Source organism: Aegilops tauschii, chromosome 1, assembly GCF_002575655.3.
Source record: "Aegilops tauschii subsp. strangulata cultivar AL8/78 chromosome 1, Aet v6.0, whole genome shotgun sequence".
NCBI lineage: Eukaryota > Viridiplantae > Streptophyta > Magnoliopsida > Poales > Poaceae > Aegilops > Aegilops tauschii.
The window spans coordinates 104550525-104577929 of record NC_053035.3 but is presented as its reverse complement, the minus strand read 5'-3'; the positions used below and the strand labels follow the sequence as shown (position 1 = coordinate 104577929).

Genomic DNA, 27405 nt, shown 5'->3' with positions numbered 1-27405 from the left:
AACTACATAGAATATTAGGTTTGTTGGCACCATATTTTAAACACAGTTCCTTGCAGTCATTGTTTCCATTATTGAAACCAAGCTGCCAACATGGCCAGGTTAAAGTCTCTAAGATTTGGGACACCCATGCCACCGAATTCTTTCCTCGTAGAAATGAGCTCCCATTTAGCAAGGTGGTACTTATGTTCACTCCTCAAACTACCACAAAAGAAATGGGGCATCTGATAAGTGATAGCATCAATAGCCCATTTAGGAAATTTCATCATGGACATTAAGTACATAGAAATGTTAACAATGCAAGTAGTAAGAAGAATTAGTTTGCCCCTACATGACAAATATTCCCCAAGCCAAACAGAAAGATTCTTGATGATTCTGTCTATGATGGGATAGACCTCAAAACCAACACTAGGATGGCCCATAATATTGCCCAAGTGTACGTGTGGCGCAGGGCGGGCTCGTGGCTGGTTTTTCCTTGCCAATTTCAGCCAGTCTTTTTATTTAGGCCTAATTTTGTATTTGTTTCTTCTTCCCTTTTTGAAGTAAAGAAGTTAACGAACTTAACAAAAAATCTTCAAGAATTTTCTAAAAAATCATAATTTTAATAATAATAATATTTATTTATTTAAAATAATTGTATATTTGCAAAAATATTCACGAAATTAATAGATCATTCGCCATTTTAAAGATGTTTTGATTTTTTTAAATGTTCACAAATTTATGAGAAGAAAATGAAAAAAATAAAATAAAAATAAAAAATAACCGCTGATAATTGAGGAACAAACCAAACAAATAAAAACCAGAAGAAAATGAAAAATAACGAGGCGGTGAGGCAGAGAGAACGCGTACTGCGTAAAGAAATAAAGAGATAATGGACCCAGCGTCCCAGCCCTTACTGTTCACTGGCTGTGATTCATTTCTAGCTAGTCGATACATTGGCACGCGGCCCATATACACACCTGCGGTGTGCTGGTAGCCCGCAAAGAACAGCTCTGTGCTCAAGGGTTTCGCCGCGAGTGGCGGCGGCCACGAGAGCAGGCGACGAGGAGCGGCGGGGAGGAGGAGGCGGGCACGCGGCGTACGGCGGAGGTTCCGGCGCGGGTCGCGGGAGTTCCAAGGAGCGGCCGGCAGCGCCGCAGCACCGATCGCCACCACCAGCAGGCCAATCGCTGCCATCTCCGACAGCAAGCTAGCCAGTGAGTGTCCTCTTGTGCTCTTCTTCGGTTCATTCAGCTGAAGGATTCACTAGCTTGTACAGTACTACTCTGCATTGTCAATTTTGTGGTGCTTTCTCTTTGCTTGCTCAATTTTGTGGATTCACTAGCTTGTACCTTGCGTTCACTTAAATTTTGTTCAGTGAACAGACCCGTGGAGAACACCATTGTGGGCTCTTGTGTCTTCCAATTCAAAGTCGACTACGAGCTAGTCAAGCACCTTCCCACCGGTATGGCCTTCTACTCCGATGCCGTCTCCGCCGGGGGACACCTGTGGGGGATTAAGTTCTTCCCGAGTGGGGAGTACGAGGCCGACGAGGAGTATGTTTCTATCTTCCTGGAGCACATGAGCAAATCTAGAAGTGTCGGGGTCATCTTTGAGGTGTTTATGATGGGTAGGGACAGCAAGCCATCCATGTCATTGTCACACATACGAAGGTTATGTCAAACCTTTGAAATCATGGAAGATAAAGACAGCAGCGACTGCTGGGGATGGGGCAAGTTCCTCGAACGAACTACTTTGGAGAAAGATTACTTAACAGGGAGACACGTCACATTTGCTTGTGCCATCATGATCATCGATGACAGTTGTGTTCCTGTCCCTCCTTCAGACATTGGGACCCATCTTGGTCGCCTGCTAGATCACGCTGATGGGACAGATGTGTCATTCATCGTTGACAATGAGACATTCCATGCTCATCGAACAGTGCTTGCTGCCCGCTCACCGGTCTTCCGAGCAGAGCTCTTCGGCCCCATGTCCGAGGCTACAATGCCATCCATCACGCTGCACGACATCACACCTGCAACATTCAAAGTTATGCTCCGGTTCATATACACAGATGAATTGCCCCTAGAAGACGAGCTTGGGGACTCTTCCACCGAGATGTTCCAGAACCTGCTTGCTGCGGCCGATCGGTATGCACTGGACAGACTGAAGATTGTTTGCGCCCAGAAGTTGTGGGATAAAGTGTCGGTAGATACAGTTGCAACTATCTTAGCTTGGGCTGAAACCTACAACTGCCAGGAGTTGAAGAACAGGTGCATTGACTTCTTTGTGGTGGAGGAAAATTTCAAGAAGGCCATCTTCACCGATGGTTATGCGTTGCTGGTTCTGAAATTCCCAGAGATCATTGCTGAGATGAAAAAGAGGGTTTAGGAGATGACACAATGAGATATATCTCCATGTATATAGTTCAGGTGTTCAAGCGATAGTACTAGATGTGTTTTGGAACGTGGTGAGTGGTATGCGGCATCTTATCAAGCGTACTGGGGCGTACTAAATGTGTTTCATGAGCTGGGAGCCTGATATTACTGGATCTTCTTGTTAGCAGTATTGGCCATAGTTGCTACTGAGTACTAATGGCGGAGTGGTGGATGTTTATCAGGTATCAGATACTTGTGCTGAATGAGCAGCTTGTTTTCCGTTTGTGTTTGTTCTTTTGGCCATGTCGTGTCCTGAAGCTTTTAAAATGTTTACTTCTGCTAATCTAATGCATAACTATCTATAGCTCCGGTAATCTAAATACTTCCTTTGTCATGGCAAAAAAATTCTAGAGTATAGCCTTTGCATAGCTCAGTGTGAAATTTTGTTCCTGGTTCATCACTGAAATCAAACAAGGGATATTCAAAACCTGAAAACGTGGTTGTGGCCCTTGTGGGAGTACTGAACAAATTTTCTAATTAATTGGCCCGTGTGTTCTAGGGAAGAAAAGGACGCCCAACGGACGGTCCAGTATCTTTGCATACAACACATCATTTTCATTAGAGAAAGGCTATAAATGAGCAGCTTGTTTTCCGTTTGCGTTTGTTCTTTTGGCCATGTCGTGTCCTGAAGCTTTTAAAAATATTCACTTAAACTAATATAATGCATAACTATCTAGAGCTCCGGGAATCTCTTTGTCATGGCCAAAGAATCTGGATTATAGCGTTTGCATAGCAAAGCGTGAAATTCTGTTCCTGGTTCATCTGGTAACTGAATACAAACAAGGGATATTCAAAGCCAAAAATCCTGTACTAACCATTCTGAACAAATTTTCTAATTAATTGGCATGTGCGTTTGAGAGAAGAAAAGAACATCCTACGTTCAGCGTCTTTGCATACAACTGGGACCTGATGACCGGATCGAAACGAAATTGCCATCCTATCTGCAGATGTCATGGTGATACACAAGTTCCAGTGGAACTCGGCCTAAGTGGCTACTCGCAAGCTTTCTGAGATTGCTTACCAGTCCATCTAACATAGCTCAACAGCTGCAAAAACGCTCAAAATCATTTGCCCACACTTAATCAGCCAAAGGAATCTACATTAACATGCAAATAACTTGAACAGCAGTGGTAAACAATGCATACTGCTCGAGTAATAGCAAATAAAACAATGCCAATTGACAGTCAAATACACACTCATATAAAAAGAGTTATGAATTTACAGATGGTGTTTCATGTAACTTTGATTCAAAGCATTACACACAGTGGTTCATGCAGCACAAACTAAAACGCAAAGCAGGTGTTGCCGCACAGCAGCAGCATTCTCGCCTCCATACACAGGCGGATACCACAGTGACCATCCACACATAATACCACTGTCCACCACAAGCCAAACAAGACACTACAACGAGATACTGACTCCTACAGCTATTAGGTAATAATAGAACTCCGGGTAGCTCTTATTGTTACTGCGTCGGGATGGGCTGCATCTCAGGAGCTGTGGCAGGCGCAGTGTCGGCGGCCGGGTTGGCGAAAACCCTTGCAATGCGCTCAGTTGGGACGAGCGGGAGGTAGGTGGCGACGGAGTTGCCACGCTTCGCGCCATCAAGCACGGCAGAGTTGTACTTGGCTGAGAGCTGTGCTGCCGTGGGGAGGACAGCACGGGTCACCGAGGGGACGAGCGGGAGGCGGTTCAGGGCGGCCCAGGCTTCAGCAGCCTTGCGCTCCGCCACAGGCTCATAGCGGGTATACAAGTCACGGGCCTTTGGCTCAGCACGAGCAATGGCCGACTTGGCCAGGCCAGTTGCTGTGCCCATTATGCCTGTCTTCTGCACCTCAGCTGCTGCAGAGCGAGCATAGGTCGGCACCTCTTTCACGACCGGCGGGACACGACGATCCAGCTCCTGGACAGACTCGTCGACCTGCAAGGCACAAGCACATGCAAACATTAGTTGCTTGAATAGCAATCAAATGATTTAAGATAAATGCATGGTGGACATATAAAAATGAACTTGCCTCATGCTAACCAAGAAATCAGTTGCAAGAACTAGCAACAACTGAATTCAAATGCCCATGTTATGATACTGGTTTTTACAGGACATCCCGTATACAATTATATGCTATTGTGTTCCTAAATTGGACATAAATTGATTGATGCCCACGATACTGGATGTTGGACATATAGAAATGAAGAAACAGTTTGACACTGCTTAAGGCTTGCCTCCCGCTAACAAATAGATAAGTTGCAAGAACTAGCAACAACTGAATTGAAATGCCTATGTTATTATGATACTGGTTTTTTTACCTGATATCCCGTACAGAACTATATGCTTTGTGTTGATAAATTGGACATAAATTGATTGATGGGTGATAGGCTTATAGCCAATCCCATTTCAATCTGCCCAGATAGATGCAAGCAAAATAAAAGAACCTCAATTAACATCAACTCAATTTTGCCCCATACCAACTAAAGATCCTACAATCCAACTCTACAGATGAAAAAATGAAGCAGACAGCTGCCAACAACAAATTATAATTAGTGCCTAACAAGTCAGTTCCTCTGGTGTTCATACATGGTATGTGATCAAAAGATGGGGAAAACAACTTGATTTGTAGGTATCAAATTATCTGGACATCATCTGTAGTACTTCGCAAAACTAGACTAATAACAGGATAAAGTGATAAAACCAATACACCATAACAGGATAAAGTGTTTCATCCGCATAACGACTCATGCGACTTGAAATCAGGAGCACAGAACAACTAGGTACTCCTGTGGCGAAGAACAACAGCCATGAACTGGATCGGATAATAAATCCTTGATACAGCTAAGAAATCAAGCTGAGTTTCTCAATCGTTCTCACCTTGCGGTCGAGGAACTTGAGGAGGTCGAGCGGCACGGCGTGGTAGCGGTCGTACACGGGGCCGACGACGGCCTTGACCGTCCCCTCGACGTGGTCGACCCCGGGGCGGAGCGGGCCGGCGCCCTGCTTGGCGTACGCGTAGGCCGCGGCCGCCAGCACGACCGCCTGCGCCGCCGCCTGCTGCACGAACTCGAGGTACCTCAGCCTGGCCTCCTCCTCCTCGGGCGTCCTCTCCACCGTCACCTCCTCCTGCGCGCGCGCCAACAAACCACATATCAGCACCAAATCACGATGAAATCAAGCATAAAAAAAACGGGAACAAATCTCGGGACGAGATCCCTTACCGCCGCGGGCTGGGTGCTGATCGGGGCGGCGTCGTTGTTGCCGGACTGCGCCATCTCTGCTGCTGCTCCGCTGGGGATCGACCGGTGCGCTGCTGATTCCGCGAGAGGGAGACGAAAAACTTTTTCGATCGAGTCGATTTCACTGCTAGGGTTTTGGGGATTTGGTGGATGGATTTGGCGTAGGAGGGGAATCGGGGATCTTATAGGGAAGAGAGAGACAATATGAAACCGATCGGACGCGTCTGTTTTCCCTTTTGCCTTCCGCGTTAAGGAATTTTGCGCCTGTCCGTTTCGCGTCCGTGCCGGGGCTTCCAGAAGGGGTCCGTTGCACGTCGCCGACAGTGGGGCAGGCTAGATGGGTCCCGCGTGCCGGTGGGTGTGGGCGGTGGCTACGCGCCGTGACGCGGAGGCGGTTGGGTGTGGGGCCGGCGCGTCTGTGACGGAGGCGGGGGCGATGTGACGTGTACGGCGGTTTTGCGTTTACGATGGGCGGTGCGCGATGTGTGAACGGCGTTTGCCGTGTTTTTTTTCTTTTTTTTTTGGAATGGAATGTTTTGTGGTGCTGCTACGCTGCTGGAAGTTTCGGGACGAGGTCTAGAGATCTGTGGCTTTCTGTCGAAAACCTGACGCTGACGGAGAGGCTTTCAGCACAACAAGACCACTGGTTTTTTGTCGACCACATAACCTCCGAGTAATTCACAAGGCCCCAACTGGACGCCTAGTTCAGGTGGTGGTTTGGTTTTGGTTTTTTCTGCAGTGGAACCATCCGTTAGAGGTTAAGTTCTAGATTTGACATTGATTTTGATTTTTTTTCTCAAATTTATTTCAATTTTTCGTTGATGCTCATTCCGTGGGACCTGCCACTTGACTATGAGACTAGTGTGTGCGTTCATGAAGATGAGTGTACATGCGCATATATGGCATATGTGTCGTACCGTGTTTAAAAAAAACTAATAGCCAAGGCCTCGTATCATGAGGTGTGATGTTTTAGCAAATTTGATCTTAATTTCCGTGCTGAATTTCATTTGCTTGTAGGGACCGCTTTAACACCTGCTAACGGCACAGGTTATGAAGGCATCATTATCTTGCTACCCCATTGGAAAAAAAGTAACTTGAGGCAACTTTACTAATTTTATTTCTTCAATGGTTCAACCCCAAGTTGCTACCTAGTGGGCCTCAAATAAAAGAAAGATAGCAAAAAATATGAAGTATCGGATCTAATCCCCAACGCAAATGCACACGCATGAACAAAAAAAATGAAAATGTGTAAAAAGAATAAAAAAAATCTGAAAACTTTTGTGGATAAACATCAACAGGTGTTCTAACATCCTGCAAATTTTCGCCACCAAAAGTCACCCATAGTGGCATGTGCCGGAAAAACAGAAAAATGAATGCTCCAAATACGTGTTTTTGAGTCCTGACTTTTTTTACAAGCCTCCATAGATGTCTTTTCTAGGTGAATTTTTACATGATATTAGAACATATGTTGATCTTCATCCAAAAAAATTAAGATTTTTAAAAAAGTGTTACTGTTTTTTGAATTTTATTGTTCGTGCGTGTGTTTAAGCTTGGGGAGCAGATAATCCATGTCCAGAAAAGAAACTCCCATACACATGAATGACATACTCCCCCGTCCTATAATGTAAGGCGTTTTTTATCCCTAGTGTAATGTCAAAAAAAGTCTTACATTATCAGATGAAGGGAGTATATATCTATTCTCTTGCCCTCCACTCCAAACTTTTGTCACATAGCCACATCAAGCACTGGCAACCTGCAAAGAAGAATCCGACACATTGCGGGGCATCACCTCCTAACATGCGAGTCTACATGCCATATATATGGGGCAGCAGTTTGAAGATATGACTTGGTCAATAGTAGAAGCTATAGCTAAACGAGTGATTCCTTCTAAACACAGGAAATTTATCAGGGAAAAGGAGAGCCGTTGTAGATGCTCTTAGTAGTAATAGGTTTCATCGCCCCCAGCAAGCTCCGTGGGTGTTTTCTTCTTCTCTTTCAGCAAGGCTCAATGGTGGTTTGAGGTTTGGGGTCAAAGTTTGAACAAATCTCACAAAGGTTTCAGCATACTACCAGAGTAGGTTTTACTAGTTTAAGATCGGATTCTCAGTTCTCACACGGATTTTACTCCCCCGTCCCGTAATATAAGAGCGTTTTTGACACCATTGATGTCAAAAACGTTCTTATATTATGGAACAGAAGGAATAGTTGGCATTCCAACATACAGAACTGTTGACGTATAAATGTATTGTCTAGTCTCTTTCATCAGATCGGTCTTTTGCTTGTATTGACTAGAGCATGCACTTCTACATAGTATCAGAAAACCCAAGAGGTTTTGAGTTCAAGACCTAGCTGGCGCAATTAAATTGCAACTCACTTTCGGTCCACGTTTAGGCGGAGTGTTGACGTATAAATGTATTGACTAGTCTATTCCATTAGATTGGTTTTTTGGTTGCATTGGCTAGAGCATACACTTCTACAAGAGCAGAAAGAAAAAAAATATTGTATCTGCAATGCATGGGATTTTAGGAGCCAGGTAATAGTTAATCACCAGAAGAAGGCAGAACTGCAGAAACATATAGTGTTACAGGTATCAGTAATCCAAATTCAAAGTTTGAAAAGAACTGAAATTTCTTCGTCAGACCCAACATCAGTAATAGAGTGATACAAGGATCACAGAATTATAGAACTACTGTACCAGGGATCATCATGAGTTTGCATCTTTTATTGGTCAGAGACGAGGATCCACCCGTTCGTATGATTCATCTGAATAGTTATTAGTTATTTTCTTTACGAGCAAGTACTACGGCTATTTTCTCGTACTCAAAAACTGCACAGTCGGTATACTGGAGATATTAAGCATGATTGTCGCCTTAACAAGTAACACTACCTGAGATTGAGACTGAAACCAGTATGATACAACCTGTTAATACTACTCCCTTTGTTTAAACTGCCAGAACGTCTTACATTTGTGAAGAGAGGGAGTACCTCCCTTCCAAAATAAAACAAGTTCTGGGTTGGTACTCCCTCCCAAAATAAAACAAGCTCTGGGTTTGTTCCAAGTCAAATCTTGAAATGCAAACAGTGCTTATTTCCTCGTCATGCGGTGAAGAACATTAAAAAGATGGACAGCAACAACGGTAATTGATAGAGTGGTAGAAGGATCATATAGATCTACCAACATTATTGAACTATAGTTCCAGATGAATATAACAACACTCTCCAGCCAAAATTATGATACGAACAATCTGCGGGGTAGAAAGGAAAAATGAAACTGATACAGATTACCGGTTCAAGAAATTAGGAAAATTGCTAACACAACACATGGATGAGATAAGTAAATAGATGCTCTTCTTGAAAGCTAATAAGCAAACGATGGTTCACCGGGCCGGAAGCTCCGGTAGATGGAGGCTATCACTGGGACAAGACCCAGCAGCGCGATCTGGACCTGCTCCGATGTGCTTGTCCTGACGGTGATCTGTCCGCTCAGCTTGTTGTTGAGCCCAAGGCGAACAGCCATCTTTGAACCCCTTCCAATCGAGAACTGGGACTGCAGATTAGCCCCCAGGGCAAGGTCACGGCGCCACTTCATGAGGGACAGGCCCAAGGTTGACAGGGACTGACCAATTGGATAATCTTTGTCTTTTAAGCGCGCTTCCAGGTTGGCTCCATAGGCGGTATCCCCTTGAGCTCGCATTGCGCCTGTGCTTGCCACTAACGCCAGCCTCTTACCAACAGAGAGCTGGTCCTCGACCTTCAGCCCAGTTGCCACAATGTCACCCAAGAAAGTCACAGAGAATCCTCCAGTGGTCTTGTTCTTCTTGATACTCTTGAATTTGGTCTCACCACGAAGAATATAAGCAAGCTGCCGCCCAACAGTCTGGATGTCAAAACCAGCAAGGGAAGACGCATCCTCCCCATGCTTTGCTGAGATGGAAGAATCCAAATGGATGCTAAATTCCTTCTTGTCCTTGGTAACCTGAACTGCCACAGTACCTGGGAATTTGTTAAGGAGAGCAAGCGACTCTTCAACGCTTACTCCATCATAGCCACAGTCATGATCCCACCCATGCGCATCTAGAACAGGCCTTGCAAGGACAGTAGAGGTTGGTTCCAGAAAGCGGTAACGGTATGTCGGATTGTCACAATCAAATGAAGGAGGCAGCACCATGTCAGGCAAGGGAACTGAAACATTTTCTGGAGGAGGATCTTGATCGTTTTCGCCTGCGATACTAGCATACCCATAAGCATCCATATCAGACTTGCCTCTCTTCTTCATCTCCTTTAACCTGCGGAGCTCATCCTTCCACTGTTTCTTCTGCAGAAGCTTGACCCTGTAATCATACTCGTCAAAATAAGCATTCTTCTGCTCTTTTGTGAGCCTTGCAAGCTGCGCTTTGGTCAAAGGCTTGAAGGGAGGAAGCTGATCATATTCCTCTTCATCTTCATCTTGTTCTATATCAGAATACTCATCCAAATCAATATCAGAATCTCCTTCATTACCACCCTGATCAGGTGAGAGTTTCGGGTGAGCTCTTGACTGCAACAGGGAGGATAGCAGGAAAGGAAGTGGCGGGGAGCGGAAACGGAACCCAAAAAGCTTCCCAGGAGAAGGATCCTGAAGCTTCAAAAGTGAGTTGGCTTCTGATAATATCTTTGATGAGTAGCACAAGAGCAGCATCTGATGCCTCCAACTTTGGCCATTTGGAAGCACTTTCTGACCCTCACGGTTCTTCCGGCAAGAAGGATGGTTCTCAACAAGGGCTACTGGGTTCATCAGACGCATATCCCCTGCAGCCTGTCTGATGGATTGCTGGATAATGTGGGATCGCTGTGCCATCAATACCTCGTATGTCATAGGAGCACCGTTGAGGCCTTCAGGAGGAGCAGAAGCAGCATGGGTGAGAGCAACAATGGCGTTGAACCATATGGAAGAACCCAGAACAGAAGTAATGGTTTTTAGAAGAGGCAAGTCATTAAGATCACGGCTCAGACTATCAAGACGGTCCACATATAGAACGATATCTGGGGGACATCTCTTGGTATATTTCTTGACGGATGCGAGAATTTTCCTGTTGGCTCCTTGGTCCATCACATTGGGCCGAAGGCCTGGTGTATCAATGATCCGTATCTTGACACCATCCACATTACCAACAATTTCACGCACGCTGGTGGTGGCTGCACCAAAAGCATCAGTTTTGGACTTCACTTCGCCAAATATAGAATTTATAGTTGCACTTTTGCCAACTCCAATCTTTCCCAAGACGAGTATGTTGCAGGAGAAGCTCAAATCCTCTTTTCCCTCCGCTTCAAGCAGCAAGGCTTTCTTCCGTGCGTTCTCAAGGCTGAAAGCTCTGTTTGTCTGCCTTCCATGTCGGATACCCTCAGCAAGGCTCAGACGGTACAGCACTTGTGCTGCTACTGTTTCTTCAGGGGTCGCCCCCAATTTATAGACAAGGCGCAGAAACTTTACACGGATCAACTCAACCTTGTCATGCAATTTCTTCTCTTCCTCTGTCATCTCGTCATTAGGCTCAGCAGTCACTGCCAGCTCAGAGGGGCTGAAGAGGTTTGACCGGGCAGGTTGGCGGGGGGCAGTTGGCCGCAAAGATGGGGCTGACGAGCCCAGACCAGCAGGTCTATCCATGGAAAATATTCTGGAACCATCTTGCGAAGAAACTGTGATGTTCCCATCAGGGGATGCACCGGTAGCCGCTTTTAGTAGGGCAGCCAAAGCAGCAGAATCGAACCCCTTCTCATCATCATCCTCATTATCGTCGTCATCATCCTCGTCCTCAGAATCATCAAGAACAATTTGTCCATCCATGCTATTAGTGTACTCCCTTGAGCTGCTCAAGCCAGACACAGGACTACCACTTGAGGATCCTTCACCAAGCTCCTTCATGATCTGCTTTGCAGCTTCAGAATTCTCTATGATTGCAACTCGTGCAGGACTCCTGTCAAAGCTCACCTCATCATCGTCCTCATCACCCTCATTACCACTCCCATCTTCCTCATCAGCTGCAGCTAAAACTATCTCATCATCAACAGCCTCTACTTCACGGTCAGTAACAACTTGTGCACCTTCATTCTCCTCACCACCTGTGTCTTCATCATCAGCTGCAGCTACAGTTTTCTGATCATCAGCAGCTGCAGCCACAACTATCTCATCATCACCAACCTCTTCTTTGTGGCTAACCACCTCTGCAGCAGGTTCATTCTCATCGACATCATCATTGTTTTCCTTGACTGGTTCTGGAGCCAACTCCCGAGACAAGATAACATCATCACCACCAGCAACAACACTCTCAACCTCTGTAGGCTTCTCAACACCAACATTTTCCACAGTTCCACTAGCAACCACCTGGTCCTCTGCATTTTGTGCGTTCTCATTGCTTTCTGTAAGCGGAACATCTACGCTTGAAGGAGCAAGCTTCACCAAACTCTCCGAGCTAATGTCATCGATAACCTGGTATGGATCATTTGAATTCTTTATATCCCCAATCCACATTAACGTTAACACTACTAGCAAAAGAATTAGGTAGAACATGACCACTTACCTCGGGACTTGCATCGCTTTCTGGCTCGGGCATTGCCTCCTCATCTTTCTCATTAGCCTGGTAATCCAAGCTACCATTGTCAATAACCTGGTTTGGATCATTTATTTGTTTTAAACTCCAGTAGTGTCAACATTACTAGGTAGTAGCAACGAAATTGTATTGAGCATGTCCACTTACCACCGGGCTTGCATCATTCGCCTGATCAGGCTTTGCAGCCTCGTCTTCCACATTAGCATGGTTCTCCACTGGGCTTGCATCATTCACCAGATCAAGCTTTGCAGCCTCGTCTTCCACATTAGCATGGTTCTCCACGGTACCGTTATCAACAACCTGCTTCATTACATTTGAATTGTTACATCCTCTACTGGTGTCAAGACAACTAGTAACAGAACTTGAAAACGAATATGTCCACTTACCACTGGAGTTGCATCGCTCTCTGGCTCGGGCTTTGCCGCCTCGTCTTCAACATCAGCACGGTTACCGTCGTCAGTAACCTGGATTGGGTCATTTGAATTGTTCATAAGATATCCTACCAATATCAATACTATCAACAGAAAGTATCTGATTGAAGAGGCCCACTTACCACTGGACTTGCATCGCTTTCAGGTTCCTGCTTTGCAGCCTTGTCTTCCACATCAGCCTCATTCTCCAATGATGCTTCTGGAGCTTCTTCACCTCCCACCGCCACCAACTCAGCAGGCGCTTCAGCCTCACCGCCCAAATTGCCATTGGCTTCAGCTGTAGGAGCCACCTTATCCTCCGGCTCCGCCGCCTCCATGCTCGTGGTGGATGCCGTAACCGCCTTCTCGCTGTCAAACTCACCATCATCTTTGCCTCCGGCGGCCACCTCTGCAGGCTTCTCACCCTCTGGTTTCTCCTCGGACAATTCAGCGTCGAGTGCCACGTTGTCCACTTCCTTCGCCTCCAAAGTGGCACTTTCCTCTGGTTCGTCTGTCAATTCAGGCTTCTTATCACCTACCGGCGCATCAGGGGATGGCAGGGAAGCATCCCCCTCGCCCAATTCACCATTGTCGGACTCAGACTTCGCTGCAACAAGCGCCTGCACCAACAACGCAGCCTTCACATCTTCCACCGACAATTCCCGGTCACCTTCCTCCTCCTTGGCCGCAGCCGCCTCCTCCTCTTCCTTCTCTTCTTCCTCCCGCTCAATTGCATCTTTCCCATCTCCTACCGCTGCTTCCACCTCCCCGCCGTCCTCCGCCTCCACCACCCCGCCGTTGTTGGCCTCCGAACCAGTAAAGCTCCGGTCTTTCCCCTCAAATCTCACCTCCTCGCCCTCCCCTACTCCACCTACCTCCGCCGCCGCCGCCCCGGCACTCTTGGCCCCCTCCGCCGCCGCAGCCTCGTCCGCATCAGCGGCCGGAGGCCGCTCGTCGGCCACGGGCGCGACTCGGGCGTCGGTGGTCGCCATGCTGCCGCCTCTTGCTCCGCCCACAAGCAAAGCAGCAGCAGAAGTCGTCGGATTCCGTCGTCGGAGGAGGAGATGGAGGGGAGGGAAGAGGGGAGGAGAGGATAAGGTGAGGGTTTTAGGTTAGGCTACTCGATTTATCTCGCGAGTATATATAGCTCAATTCGATTTGGGTCTGGTTTGGCGTGTAATTCTGGGACGAGATGGCAGCCAGCCAGGGGCCAGGGGTGAGATGAGAAAGCAAGCAATGGGCAGATTTGGGGGGCTGGTGATAAGGCGCTTTTCTTATTGCCTCCTTATTCCTTTTCTATTTTCTGATCTGTGTTTGGGTTTTTTTCTTTATAGAAAGTGCATCAGATATTTATTAAAAAAACAGGAAACGATAGAAAAGAAGAAGAACAACGAGACGCAAAACGACCTGTAAAAAATAAAATTATATCACAAACTACACGTGCTGACTTTCTCTGTTCCTAAATATTTGTCTTTTTAAAGATTTCAAATTGATTACCACATATGGATATATATAAACATATTTTAGAGTGTAGATTCACTCATTTTGCTCCGTATGCAGTCACTTGTTGAAATATCTAGAAAGACAAATATTTAGGAACGGAGGGAGTATTTGATTATTCGGCGTCTGCCGAAGCTTGAAAAATTACTAGGGTTTTTTTTTGACATGCTTCCTCTTACCTTCTCTTTTCACACGAGAGATAAGAGTATAAAATGGATTCGAGTCATTGATTTTATTAAGTAATGAGTCTGATTAACTCTTATTTTCTTACTTCTCATGTGAAGAGGGGGGAGGGGGAAGAGGGAGCATGTTAAAATTGCTCCTAGACAGTAAGAGATGGGAACACCTGCGAACACCTACACTATACAACGCTTTGAAGACCGCAATAGCCACTCAACGATAACAACGAGGTATAATAGTCGTGGAAGGAGCATCCGTTGACCAATTTATAACAAAAACAGGACTGAAAATCATACAAACTTGATTTCTTAGAGGAAACTCAATTTCTTAAAGGAAAACTGACTACAACCTCGCCACCACCTAGACGGTGGCCCATTGGGCACTTCAAGTCGCCCAGCGGCCCACCGGGCCGCAATTCACACCCGGGCGGGGTCGTGCAACACGCCTCCAAACCTGGATTCCTCTCCTCGGCCTTGAACTTGAACTCCCATCTTCGGACTCAGCGGTTTGCTCCGGATCTAAGGCCAGAGTGGTGGTTGGGGCCGCGAACCCTTCGAAGATCAAGTCTCCTCGGATATCAGCGACATAGTTCGGTTCCCAAAACTGATCTGATGACCAGGGGCGTAGTTGTCGATCTGTTCGAGGTGACCAATTGAATTGGCACGGAGAGCGAAGCCGCCGAACACAAAAAGTTGACCAGGGAGGAAAGTTTCCCCGGAAACAGCATCGTTGTTGATGATTGAACGAGCCATCGAACCTTCTGTCGACGACACAGTGGAACTCTCAATGAAAGCACCAATGTCGGTGTCAAAACCAGCCGATCTCGGGTAGGGGGTCCCGAACTGTGCGTCTGAGGGTCGAAGGTAACAGGAGACAGGGGACACGATGTTCACCCAGGTTCAGGCCCTCTTGATGGAGGTAATACCCTACTTCCTGCTTGATTGACTTTGATGAATATAGGGGTTACAAGAGTTGATCTACCTCGAGATTGTAATGGCTAAACCCTAGATGTCTAGCCTATGTAATTTCTGATAGCCTCTATGGATTAAACCCTTCGGTTTATATAGACACCGGAGGGGGCTAGGGTTGTACAGAGTCGGTTTACAGAGAAAGGAAACTATACATCCGGACGCCAATCTTGCCATCCACGCAAAGGAGAGTCCCATCCGGACATGGGGGGAGGCCTTCTTCCTTGTATCTTCACGGCCCATCAGTCCAGCCCATATCACATAGCCCGGACACCCGAGGACCCCATAATCCAGGACTCCCTCAGTAGCCCCTGAACCAGTCTTTCGATGATGATGTGTTCGACATGCGGATTGTCTTCGGCATTGCAAGGCGGGTTCCTCCTCCGAATACTTCAAAGCAGTCTTCTGAATAAGAGAACTGTATCCGGCTCTGTATAATAGCCACAACCCTCAACCATGAAGGCAATATACTTTTAATCAAAATAAGGTATGTCTACTGACAACTTTTTCGGTGAAACGTTACGTCTAGCATCTTTATCATTTTGAACCGTTTTTCGCCCCCCCCCCCCCGCTTCGCGTTTCGAGGCACAACCTCTATTGACACATTTGTCAAAACAGATATCATGTCTGCCTATTGCGAGATCCTCATCAATACGGGTTTGGGTAATCCAACAGTGTCGTTCGCACGACCCCTTGGGAACAGGCGAGTTTTAAGGCTTGTGGGGGGGGGGGCTTGATATTCGCTGCCTATATAAGCGGATAAAGATCCATCTTTTTACCCCACGCCTTCTTCCTTCCTCTGCTTCCCCATCCTCAAGCTCCAGCGCCCAGGCTTCAATCTTTCCCACCGCCATTAACCTCTCCGGCCATGTCCGGATCCGGCTCTCAGGGCAAGGCGGTGGCCTCCTCCGTTACGGAGAAGGACATCAAGGAACTCCGAGAAGCGGGGTACCTGGCTGCGGACGTCGCGCACAGGCTTCCTGCCAAAAAGCAGACCATCCCCACTTCGGAGCCCGGCGAGAGAGTGGTGTTTATCCCCCACTTCCTCCGCGGACTAGGGTTTCCACTTCACCCTTTTGTCCGTGGCCTCATGTTCTATTACGGGCTAGATTTCCACGATCTAGCCCCAAACTCCTTCCTCCACATCTCGGCGTTCATCGTCGTGTGTGAGGCGCTCCTCCGCATCCCCTCCCCCCACTTTGGCCTATGGCTCAAGGTCTTCAACGTAAAGCCGAAGGTGGTTGACGGGCAGCACGCAGACTGCGGAGGTGCCATGGTGAGCAAGCTCCCCAACGTTACCTGGCCCAAAGGGGCCTTCGTGGAAACTGTCAAGATATGGCAGCAGGAGTGGTTCTACATCACCGAACCTCGCGGCGCCAACTGGGCGGCCACTCCTGAGTTTAGATTCAGACCCCCAATGCGGCTCGCGTCGTGGACAACAAGGGTCTGGACTGGGAGTCAACCGATGAAGTGATGATGCTGCAAAAGCGCATCAAAAATATTATAGAGAAGGGCACCAGTCTCACTGATGTGATTTAGGTGATGCTTTTCTGCCGGATCCTCCCCTGTCAGTGTCGGCTTCTCTATATGTGGGAGTTCAATCCGGAAGGGCCGAGGACCCTGCGGCGATTCTTTGGCACAACGCACGAAGAGATCTGGAAGCTGCTCTTCAAGGCCCAGAAGACGTGGCCGGAGACGACCGACGACATCGGCCTTGACAACGCGCATCCGGCCACCCCGGTAAGTATTTAGTTTCCGAACATAACTTCAGTTCACAAATCAAAGGGTATGCTGAACCTTCCATCCTTCAATCAGGGCCGGACAAAGAAGGCGGAGCGGATCAAGTGTCCGGCTCCGCTACCCGAAGACCCAGCCATTCCTCTGCTAACGAGGATGCTGGTCCCGGCGCCATATCAGGCACCGGAGAAGAAGACCAAGAAGAAGGGCAAGGAGGCCAAAAGTGGCCTCCACCGTAAAGGTACTTCGAATGCTGTGTTCGGAGAAACCGAAGCTCCTTCCTCCCACGAGGGAGACGAAGATGAAGAGGAGGAGGAGGCAGAAAGCAATTCCCCCCTTAAGGGGATGAAGAAGAAAAGGGCGGCCTCCGTAGACCCGGAGGCGGAGAGAGGGAAGATATCCCTCTCGGACGGCTCGGATTCGGATGCCGAAGCCATCCCCGAGTGGCGCCCCAGGGTGAAGCCCCCGACCGCATCGTAAGTATCCAAGGATTGTTTTACATATATCCGGTCTTTTATGATTGTAGGATAACATATTATATTATGTGTTTCAGTCCGGCCCGCGTTCTCCCCCAACAATCATCATCGGAGGGGAACTCTCTGGAGCCGGGGATGGTGGAGAGCGAGACGCCTCCGCGAGCCTCTCCGCCAACCGCCACAGACGACACCGAAGTGTTGTCCCAAAGGGCCTCTCCGGGCCCCGGAGAGGCGCGAGAGGCCGCCAAGACGGCGCCAGAGGGTAATGCCTCAGCTGCCGAGAACATGGGGGAACCAACCCCCATGGAGACTGACGACGGGGGCCATGACCAATCCGGCCCCCAGCCGAACACCATTCCGGAGACACACACGGCTCCTGAATCGAGCGAGCAACCCCCTTTGAAGGAGGGGGGAGCGTCGACTCCACCGGCGACCTCCATCAATCTGGAGGCGCCGGACACTTTGGTGGAAGCACTTAGACGTGCTTCCGTCATGGAGGAGCATCGTACCCTGATGGGTACGGTGGTCGAGAGGGTCTAGTCCACCAAAAGCGGGCTGAACGAAGCCTTCACCAGCCTATTAACAGGCTTTGAGGTATGCGATGTAATATTCTTAGTCGCTTTGCATATGCAAAAAATATGCCTGTGTATAGATAGTAGCCCCTGACACTTTGTTCGGCTTTTGGAAAAAAGGCCGAACAGAGGATCAAGTAATATTCGCAGGAGATAACGTACTTGTCTATTTTGATAAACAGGCTTCACTGTTAGCGGCGACCGCCCAGGCCACCGAAGTATCCGAACTCAAGCGGAAGCTGGAGCTGGCCGATGAGGATCTCGTCCGCATCAACAAGAGGTTTGATGGGGCACAAGGTATGTGTTGAAAAATTGTTTACACACCTGAAGTAATATGTCAATGTGGAGTTTTAATCTCCTGTGTTGCCCTGATCATTATTGCAGGTAGTACGGCCGAGGTCGAGACCCTGAAGAGCGCCCTTGCCCAAGCCAAAGAACAGGCACGAGTGAGCCAAGCGGCTGCTGACAAAGTGGCTGCGGATTTAAAGGCCGAGCAGGTCACCCGCCGCAAGTATGAGGAGCGGGTGACCGAAGTGGAGCAGGAGCTCAAGGATGCCGCCAGCAAGTGTGAAAGGGCATGTAGCCCCTAAGTGTGGTTTTGGTAATTGAATGACAATCTCTATGGACTAATGTTTTCAGTGAGATATATTTGAAGGTTTTGTCCATAGATGGTGCCTCAAGGATATTGGATGGAATCAAGGATGAAGTCCATATATATGAAGATAATGCCTCAAGGATATTGGATGGAATCAAGGATGAAGTCCATATAGATGAAGTTATATTTGCTCTAAGCTTTGGTATTAAATGACAATTCCTATGGAGCATCAAGTGCATTGGATCTTATATGAAGATATGTTCCATAGTGATGCTTGAAGTTCTTTGGGTTGTTATGTGAAGATTGCCATCAAAGCATCCGAAGAAGTCCTCATGGTATCCCTCTCTGGATACCCCATGCACACGGGCTTATACCGTGCGCACGGGGTCGAGTGTCAACTCTCTGGATACCCCATGCTCATGGGGCCTAGGTGTTGGCTCTCGAGATCCCATATCTAGTGAGGTTTCAAGTTGGTCTTCGGGTACTTCTATTAAAGCCATCAAGATTGGTTTCAATGCCTAATCTAATTATGTTCATGATGGAGTTCATTGGAGGATCTCAAAGATTGATATATTTGGGCTTCTGAGGATCAAGGCTTGAGAGAGTAATCAAAGAGAAGAATTCAAGTTATGGTTTCAAGACAAGATCATGGTGTGCTCGTGTGTTGGCTTTAGGTTGATCAAGTCTTGAAGCAAACAACTAGAGTGACGGATTCATTATGCCTCTCAAGAGATTGTGATGGAGTTTTTAGAAGGGCAAGTGGTGACCAAGATGATATTCATAGTGGAACTTGATATGGTCATGGAAGAGTCTTTGGTGATATAGTCTTGAAGCAATGAAGGGAAATGAAGAGTTCATTGTGGCTTTCAAGAAACCAAGATGGAGCTTGGAGTAAAGATGTTGGTTGACCAAGATGAAGCTCGAAGATTATATCTAAGTGGTCAACTCTCAAAGCACAAACATTGTACCACGTGAGATCAAGTGATCTAGTGGTATGGTAAGTAATTGTGAATTGTGCTTTGTTACCTAACCCATGCTATGTGTTTGGTATGTCTATGTGGGTTAGGTGTTTCTCATGGGCTTGCATCAAAAGGAAAGATTTCAAGTAGCCTATGTGAGGATGACATCAAGTGGTGATGGTCATCGGGTTCAAGGTGTCCAAGTGCAAGATGAGAAGCCGGAGGTTATATGCTTTGAAGCTTGCGGTCCACATCATGATAATGCACATGTGAAGATGGGCTTAAGTTAAGGCTTCCCTCATTGCATCATGAGGAAGCAATTCGAGTATCTTCACCAAGTGGTCGTGGACAAGAAAGGGATTCCAACTTGAGGCAAGCATTAAAGTCATCATCAAGCTCAAGTTGAATGTGCAAGGCAAAGGTATACCTTAGCTAGGTTTTCCTAGTTTTGCCGGTCTCATAGTGCTTGGTGGGAGACCGGATTATAGGTTTGATAGTCGTACTATCAAGAGGGACTCTCGGGCAAGTAGCTTGATCACGTCGCATGTAGAGAGCTCAAACCTTTGCATTTCTTGCATCATTCTTTCTTGTTGATCTTGGGTGGTTCTCTATGTGAGGACCTTGTGCTTTTCCATAGCTTCAAAACAAGCCCAAGATCATCGAATTCGGAGTCCGTATGCCAAAGTTATCAACGTTTTAGTGGGCTGCTGCTGGCTGTCCTGGGGACTCCGTGTGCACGGGGTTTTTGACCCCTGTGGGCACGGGGCCCCATGTGCACGGGGCTTGTACCGTGCGCATGGGACCCCGTGGGCACGGGGTCTAAACCCCCGTGCACACGGGGTGCCCAGGAAATGCCCGTTGGAGCCCCAACGGCTAGTTTCTGAGTTTGGCTATTTAAGGGCCCTTTCCTCCCACCGGTTGGGGGTTGGTTCTTACACTTTCAAAACACCATTTTGAGCCTCTCTACACCTCTCCAAAAGCCCTTTCTCCCCTCTATGTGAAGGGGGATTTGTGGATGGATTTGTGAGCCATTTGTTGATCATATCCATTGCATCCCCTCTCCTCAATCTCCTACTTTCAAAAGTGCATCTTGTGAGATTGAGAGAGTGTGTTGAGCATTTGTTGCTTGGCATTGCATTGCATTTGTTGCATTGGTTTGAGCTCCCCACATCGATTAGTTCGAGTGAGAGTCCGTGAGTTTATTACTCTTGGAGGTTTCGGCCTCCTAGACGGTTTGGTGATATTCATTGTGAAGATTGTGAAGAGGCCTATGTGGCCAAGGTTCCCCCGGGAGCTTCCTTTTGTGGTGTGCTCCAGGGAAGGGTGTGAAGTGGCCTAAGTGGTCAAGGTTCCTCCGGAAGCTTCCTTGTTTGTGGTGTGCTCCGGAGAAGTTTGTAAAGGTGTGGTGGTCGCCTTCAAGACCAACCCCAAGTGAATCGAGGCTCATCCTTTGGGGGTGACTCGAAAAGGAGAATACGGTGAGTCACTTGGTGACGCCCCGGAGCTTTGGCTTCGGCACCGCTCTAACGGAGATTAGCACTCTCACGAGTGTGAACTTCGGGATAAATCCGCGTCTCCGACTCACTTGTGGTTATATCTTACCCACACCCTTTACTTACTGCAATTCATACTTGCTCATATTGATATATCTTGTGCTAGTTGAATTGCTTAGTTGTTCCTACATTTCCATATCTTGTGATATAGTTTGTGCTTGCTAGTTTCCTTAAGTGCCTATCTTGTTTAGCATAGGTTGTTGGTGCACTTAGTTGAGCCTAGCATATTTAGGATTTGTGCTTGAAAGGTATCCGTTTAGTTTAATTCCGCATTAGGATAAAGCCAAATCCGTAACAGTTTTAAAACGCCTATTCACCCCCCCTCTAGTCGTCATCTAGATCCTTTCAATTGGTATCAGAGCTTTGGTCTCTCCTTGCTAGGCTTCATCGCCTAGAGAGTAAAGATGTCGACTAGTGGTATAGTGCACGATGACACTTTCTGTTTTAGTGGCACAAACTATCACTTGTGGAAATTTCGCATGCTTTGTCATTTCTGGGCCATGGGTCCAAATTTTGTGCAAATTGTTCTTGTAGGGGATTCTCCATGGAAGGATGAACTTTTTCCATCTATTAAGGAAAATGATGATATGCTTTGTGGGTATGGTGCAAAGAATGCCTTAATCCGGTCTATATCCCTCGAAGTGTTTGAGTCAATTATGACGTGTGCGTCGGCTCATGAGATGTGGACAAAACTTGAAGAAATATATGGTGGGTCCAATCTTGATGAGGTCAATCATATTTCGGAGGTGTCTCTTGAGGAGTTCTCCACATCTTCATATCATGAAGAACTCCATATTGCTTCTTCCTCCGTGTGCTTGGACATTTCAACTTCTTCCACCTCACCATCATATGACATGTCCCAAGGTAATGACATGGTGAGTGGAAATATAATTTGTGATGATGATGTTGTGCTCAACATTGATGATCTTTCATGCATAAATGCTAATTTTGTAGCTTCTTTGGACTTGAACACATCTAGCAAAAATGACATACATTCTTGTGTTGATAGTCCTTACATATCATATAGATATTCCTTGAATACTTGTTGTGATGATATGCTTGATTCTCCTTATTGCCATGATATCTATGCTTCTATTTCCTCTAGTTGTTGTTTGACTAACCATGTAGAGGAAATAAGAGAAAATGGTGCACACATCACTAATGGAGAAATTGCTAGAAGAGCAAAGAAGGAAATCACTATGTTGGAGAGGAAATGCTATGAGTGTCAAGAGGATGGACATGGATATCCTACTCTTGATGATGAAGAATCTCCCTCTCCAAAAGAATCATCATCAACCTCCAATGTTCACATGTGCCTCATGGCAAGAGGTACTACCGAGGTATCATCTACTCTTAGTAATGATAATGATGAGAGTGATGATGAATGTGATAGGGATATGAGTCAAGAAATATATGAAATTGGTAATTCTCTTCGTGGAGTAAATAAGAACACTTATGAGATATTTAAGATCTTATTACTCATTTTGGAAAGTGTAATGATTTACTTCACGAAGAGCAAGAACAAAATGATAAACTTGATTGTAACCTTCTTGATGCTCTAGAAACTCTTAGAGACTTAGAATCTTCCAAAGAAGAGATTGAAGTTGCTCATGATAAACTTAAAGAGGATTTTGAGCACCTTGACCTTGGCTACAAGAATGTCAAAGGAGAGCTCGCCAAACTCTCTAAGTCTTATGAGGAACTTCAAGCTACTCATGTGAAGTCTCTAGTTTCTTCTAGCTCCTCTCATATTGTCAATGATGCTTGTGCTACTAACTCTACTTCTTGTGAAGCATCTATCTTGAAGGAGAATGTTGAGCTACGGGCTCAACTTGTTTTGCTAACTAGCAATTATGGGAAATTATAAGAAAGTCATGAAAAGCTCTCGGGCTCTCATGATGACCTTCTAATCTCCCATGAAAGGCTAAAGTTAGCTCATGAGGCTATTGTGACTAAGGTAACATCTTGTGAGCCTCATGTGGACATTAGCACTATTTCTACTCAAAATGCTTTATTGACATGTGCTAGTCCTAGTGATTCATCTAGACATATTATTCCCAATTCTTGTGATGAATTGCTCTCCTTGCCTTGTTGCTCTAACAATGAAGTTTCTACTTCCTCTAGTACTTTTGTTGATACTAACCTTGTAGAGGAAAACAAAGAGCTCAAGGCCCAAGTCACTAATTTGAAGAAAGACTTGGAAATGTGTCATGAAGGAAATTCCACTCTCAACACTATCTTGAGTGTTCAAAAATCCCCTCATGATAAGGGTGGATTTGGTTTCATCTCCAACAACAAGAAGTCCAAGAAAAAGAAGAAGGGACAAGACCAAGTCAAGAATGATGCCAACATTACATGCTTCAAGTGCAAGAATGTTGGACACCATGTGAGAGATTGTCCATTGAAGAAGAAGGCTTCAAATGTGAAGCAACAAGGGAAGTGGCCTCAAGTTCAATCTCAAGGTCAACCTCAACTTGAAGAAAGGCCACTACCAATGATGAACCAAGATAATGCTCCCCAAGTTGAGAAAATAAAGAAGAAGAGAAGGGGGAGCACATGTTGCTATAATTGTCGTGAGAAGGGACACATATCCTCATCTTGTCCCAACGGTAACATCCCTAAGCCTCCTCTAGTCAATGATCATTATTCGCTTAGGAAGGATGTTGTTGGCAATTTGTTTGCCAAGTTTGTTGGCGCCCAAAGTGGCTTGGAAATGGAAAAGGCCATTTGGGTTGCCAAGCCTATTGTGACTAACTTCTTAGGACCCAACTTGGTTGGGTACCATCAAGCTCAAACTTGATCAATAGGTGTGTGGAGGACATTGGAGATTTGGCTAGTTCATAAAGAAAAGGATATCCACCATTTATTTGTTCGAGCCAAGTCATGTGGATTATCTTCATATTATCTATCCAATGTTCCTCTTTGCGGTAACTTGTATTTATATTGCTTACATTGAAAGTTGCTCACCCCGTGCATGCTTAGGTTTTGTATCTAGCATGTGCATCTATATGTTGTGTTTCTTAGTATGCTTGATTTGTGTTATCTAGCATGTGTAGGTTGCATTGCACATTATAGTGGTGTTTGCTGTTTTGAGCCTGTATTGTATCTTGATTGGCTCTTGCAAGATATTAGTGGATCATCACATTATGGGGGAGTGTTTTGTTGTGTGCACATCACAAACCCAAAATGTGAATATGAGAAATGCCGCATAGTATTGATATTCAATCTTATCTAGTCACTATGTGGTATGTCAAGCTCATTCGAAATTCAAATTCTCAGAGTATCCACTAATTATCTCTTGTTGGTTGTTATTTACCTTTGTTGCGTGCTTCGTCGCGGTGTCCTGTGAGGTTCTTCAGTAAGTTTCTGGACACCCCGTGTGCACGGGGTCTCTGACCCCCGTGCGCACGGGGTACCACGAAACTTACTGGACACCCCGTGCGCACGGGGTCCTGGACCCCCGTGCGCACGGGGTGGGTGAAAATCACTGGACACCCCGTGCACACGGGGTCCTAGACCCCCGTGCGCACGGGGTGGTGTTTTTTTTTCTGGACACACCGTGCACACGGGGCTGACCTAGCCCGTGCGCACGGGGTCCTATGGGCAGAAATGTCCACCCGGCCAAGTACGCTTTATTTATCTTTCTTTGCTTTGGAGTTGTTGATGATCCTGTGCATCTTCGTAATCTACCCCCGAGTGTTAATTCCAAATACCATTTGTATTCTCTTACAATTGGTATTTCCTCATGTGGTAGAACCTTATGATCATCTTCTTCTCGGCTTGTGCTTCAACTTGCCTTATCTCACTGCTTGTGCTATATATTATCTACTTGAGTAAGATAAGCCTTTGAGCATGTGTGTATTGTATATCCTATATGCTCTTTGGTTTTTGCTTAGTTCATATGTTGTACTTTGTGTGCGGTCCTGTGTGGATTCGTCACTTTGATATAATTTGGACAACTTGAATACTTTGTGATATTATCGGAGTATTCTTCGGTTAAGTGTTCTTTTGTCCAAATTGTATCTCTCTGGATCTTGGTAGGCATGAGCATGCATATGTATTTATATTCTTCTTCATGCCTTGCTTGCTACTTGATCCTCTATGTAGGGTAAACTCCATAAAATCATTAATGGTTGAAAGTGTGCATGAACTTCAAGTTCATATCCTTTTGCACATATTTAATGTGGAGTTTGCCCTATATATTGTGGTTGTCCTAACTACTTCGGACCCAATATGTTTGGGGACCAAATTGTACCTTAATGTGTTTTAGGTACTGTGGAGAAGCATTGGATGCTTGGCTTATTCACAAGGAAGGTGGAGACACCATGGAAAATTATTAGAGCCAAGCTTGGTTGATTCTTTGATTTGAGGGAGAAGATAAATGAAAACCCGATTCGGTTGTAAGTGTTTCATTCTCATCAATTCAACCCGGTTAACATAATTTGGGTCTTTTTGTTGGATCTGCATCAAACTCCCACACTTACTGTATTCTCAATAAATCCACGGGATGTATTGAGGAAATGGTGAATGTGGAGTGTGATGAGAATAACAGCTTCCATGCGGAGCAATTTGTTTCAAGTGTTGTAGGTGATGAGGCTCCTTCCCAAGCTACAAGTACAATGGGGATTGGTCATATTCTTCCACAAGAAACACCCCTTGTCCATGTAGAAGAAGAAGGAGTAAGAGCCCCTCTTGTGGATCCACCATAAGGGAAGTCATCACCCCCAACACAAGAGCAAGATGCTATGGGAGATCATTTACCTATCCAAGAACAAGATCAAGTCCCTCATGTTCATGGGCTAGATCAAGGGCCCCTTGAACCAATGCTCTCTCGGTAACAAGTACTTACTTCATGCGTTTGTTTAAATTAGAGTCAACATTGTGTATGTTGCATCATGGCATGTTTAGTACTTGTTGAGTTTGTGTTTCTTGCAACAGCTTAAACCTCCTTATTGCATCTATGAGACTTTTGAGAAGAAGCATATCATGGGGATCTATAAAACCATGCTCATGGTTCACTTATCCCAAATATGCCAATTAAGCAATTTATTGCATACCAATTCCTCAAAGGGCTCTTATGTGCAATATTGATAAAATTGCAAGAAACAATCTTTTTGGTTGTGGTATTTGCTCTCATGCTTAGTAATTCATTTTTATGCAAATGAGATCAGTTTGCGCCATGTGCCTTGTGCCATGTGCCATGTGACAAAGCCCTACGCTAAGATCAAGTTTGTATAAATAATGGATTCATTCTTGGATATCATGTTCTTATCTTTTGTATCTTTTTGTGTGTGCAAGTTTCTTTGTGGATGCTCATCTTGATGATTATTGGCCACGTAAGAAACTTATACACATGAGAAAGTGCATATCCCTCTTTGATATCCCTTCGTTTCCTTGCCGGTCCTTGGAATTGTCTCTTTTTATTCTTTGGTGGATCCAGTAAGAGGTTGAGTAGTGAGTGCTTGTATGTATTGCATATATCATTGCACTCATGAGTTGTTGGATATATTTTGGACCCTTGCTTAGTCAAGTGATGATCCTATTTTGTGCACATTGTATCCAAGTATAAAACTAAATAATGCACAAATCATGGGGAGCTTCTCTATGTTCTTTAGAACACTCCTATGCTCATATCATAATATCTTTTTGGTGCATTTTATGGATCCTCAATATAGTGTGAATTTCTTCATTTGTTCGTAACTGGATATGTGCATTTGATTCCACTCACAATATGAGAAATGCACAAATTAAGGAGGAACTCATACTATATTGGTCTTCTAGATTTTTTCTCCATTTTGGCACTTGTTGCCAATGGGGGAGAAGTTTAGAGGGTTTAGGTGAAGTAGGTTGGTTCATGCATATCTACATTTGTTGTGGTTGTTGCATGGATGTGTATATAGAGGAAACTCCACCAAGTTCTTCCATGCATATATTGTGGGGGAGTTTGCTCTATATAGTGTGGTTCTACTAGCATCAAATTCTTGTGTAGTATTTCGATGCTAGTACAACCGGTTTTGATAACATCAACTATATTTGTGATATTTGAGGCTATCAAAACCACCTCAAGTATTCAATTTATTCTCGGATAGATTGCATACTTGTTTTAAATTCATTATATAAACCCTCTTGTTGAGATTGTCATCAATTACCAAAATGGGGGAGATTGAAAGGGCATGTAGCCCCTAAGTGTGGTTTTGGTAATTGAATGACAATCTCTATGGACTAATGT

The 27405-nt window shown here is 45.7% G+C and overlaps 3 protein-coding genes across 5 annotated transcripts; 1 reads left to right on the top strand and 2 right to left on the bottom strand.

Moving 5' to 3' along the window:
* Window positions 1–933: 933 nt before the first annotated feature.
* Window positions 934–2643, top strand: LOC109751265 (BTB/POZ and MATH domain-containing protein 1). Of its 2 annotated transcripts, none has more exons than XM_020310163.3 (2): window positions 934–1193; window positions 1355–2643. In XM_020310163.3, coding segments are annotated over exons 1-2 (1014 nt in total). In that variant the 5' UTR covers window positions 934–1192; the 3' UTR covers window positions 2368–2643. The 2 variants fall into 2 exon arrangements, with proteins under 2 accessions (XP_020165752.1, XP_073365426.1); XM_073509325.1 differs by having other exon boundaries at window positions 978–1193; window positions 1362–2643.
* Window positions 2644–3591: 948 nt separating this feature from the next.
* On the bottom strand, window positions 3592–5956 carry LOC109751266 (REF/SRPP-like protein OsI_017815). The gene is made up of 3 exons (XM_020310164.4): window positions 5622–5956; window positions 5278–5526; window positions 3592–4335 (listed from the first exon to the last, which is right to left on the bottom strand). Exons 1-3 carry the CDS (start codon window positions 5673–5675, stop codon window positions 3880–3882), a joined length of 759 nt encoding a protein of 252 aa, XP_020165753.1. The 5' UTR covers window positions 5676–5956; the 3' UTR covers window positions 3592–3879.
* A 2824-nt stretch (window positions 5957–8780) lies between these two features.
* On the bottom strand, window positions 8781–13789 carry LOC109751267 (translocase of chloroplast 101, chloroplastic). 2 transcript variants are annotated; one of them, XM_020310166.4, is made up of 5 exons: window positions 12780–13789; window positions 12613–12690; window positions 12374–12526; window positions 12197–12253; window positions 8781–12105 (listed from the first exon to the last, which is right to left on the bottom strand). In XM_020310166.4, exons 1-5 carry the CDS (start codon window positions 13626–13628, stop codon window positions 8998–9000), a joined length of 4245 nt encoding a protein of 1414 aa, XP_020165755.1. In that variant the 5' UTR covers window positions 13629–13789; the 3' UTR covers window positions 8781–8997. The 2 variants fall into 2 exon arrangements, with proteins under 2 accessions (XP_020165755.1, XP_020165754.1); XM_020310165.4 differs by having other exon boundaries at window positions 12197–12283; window positions 12780–13788.
* Between the last annotated feature and the right edge of the window lie 13616 nt (window positions 13790–27405).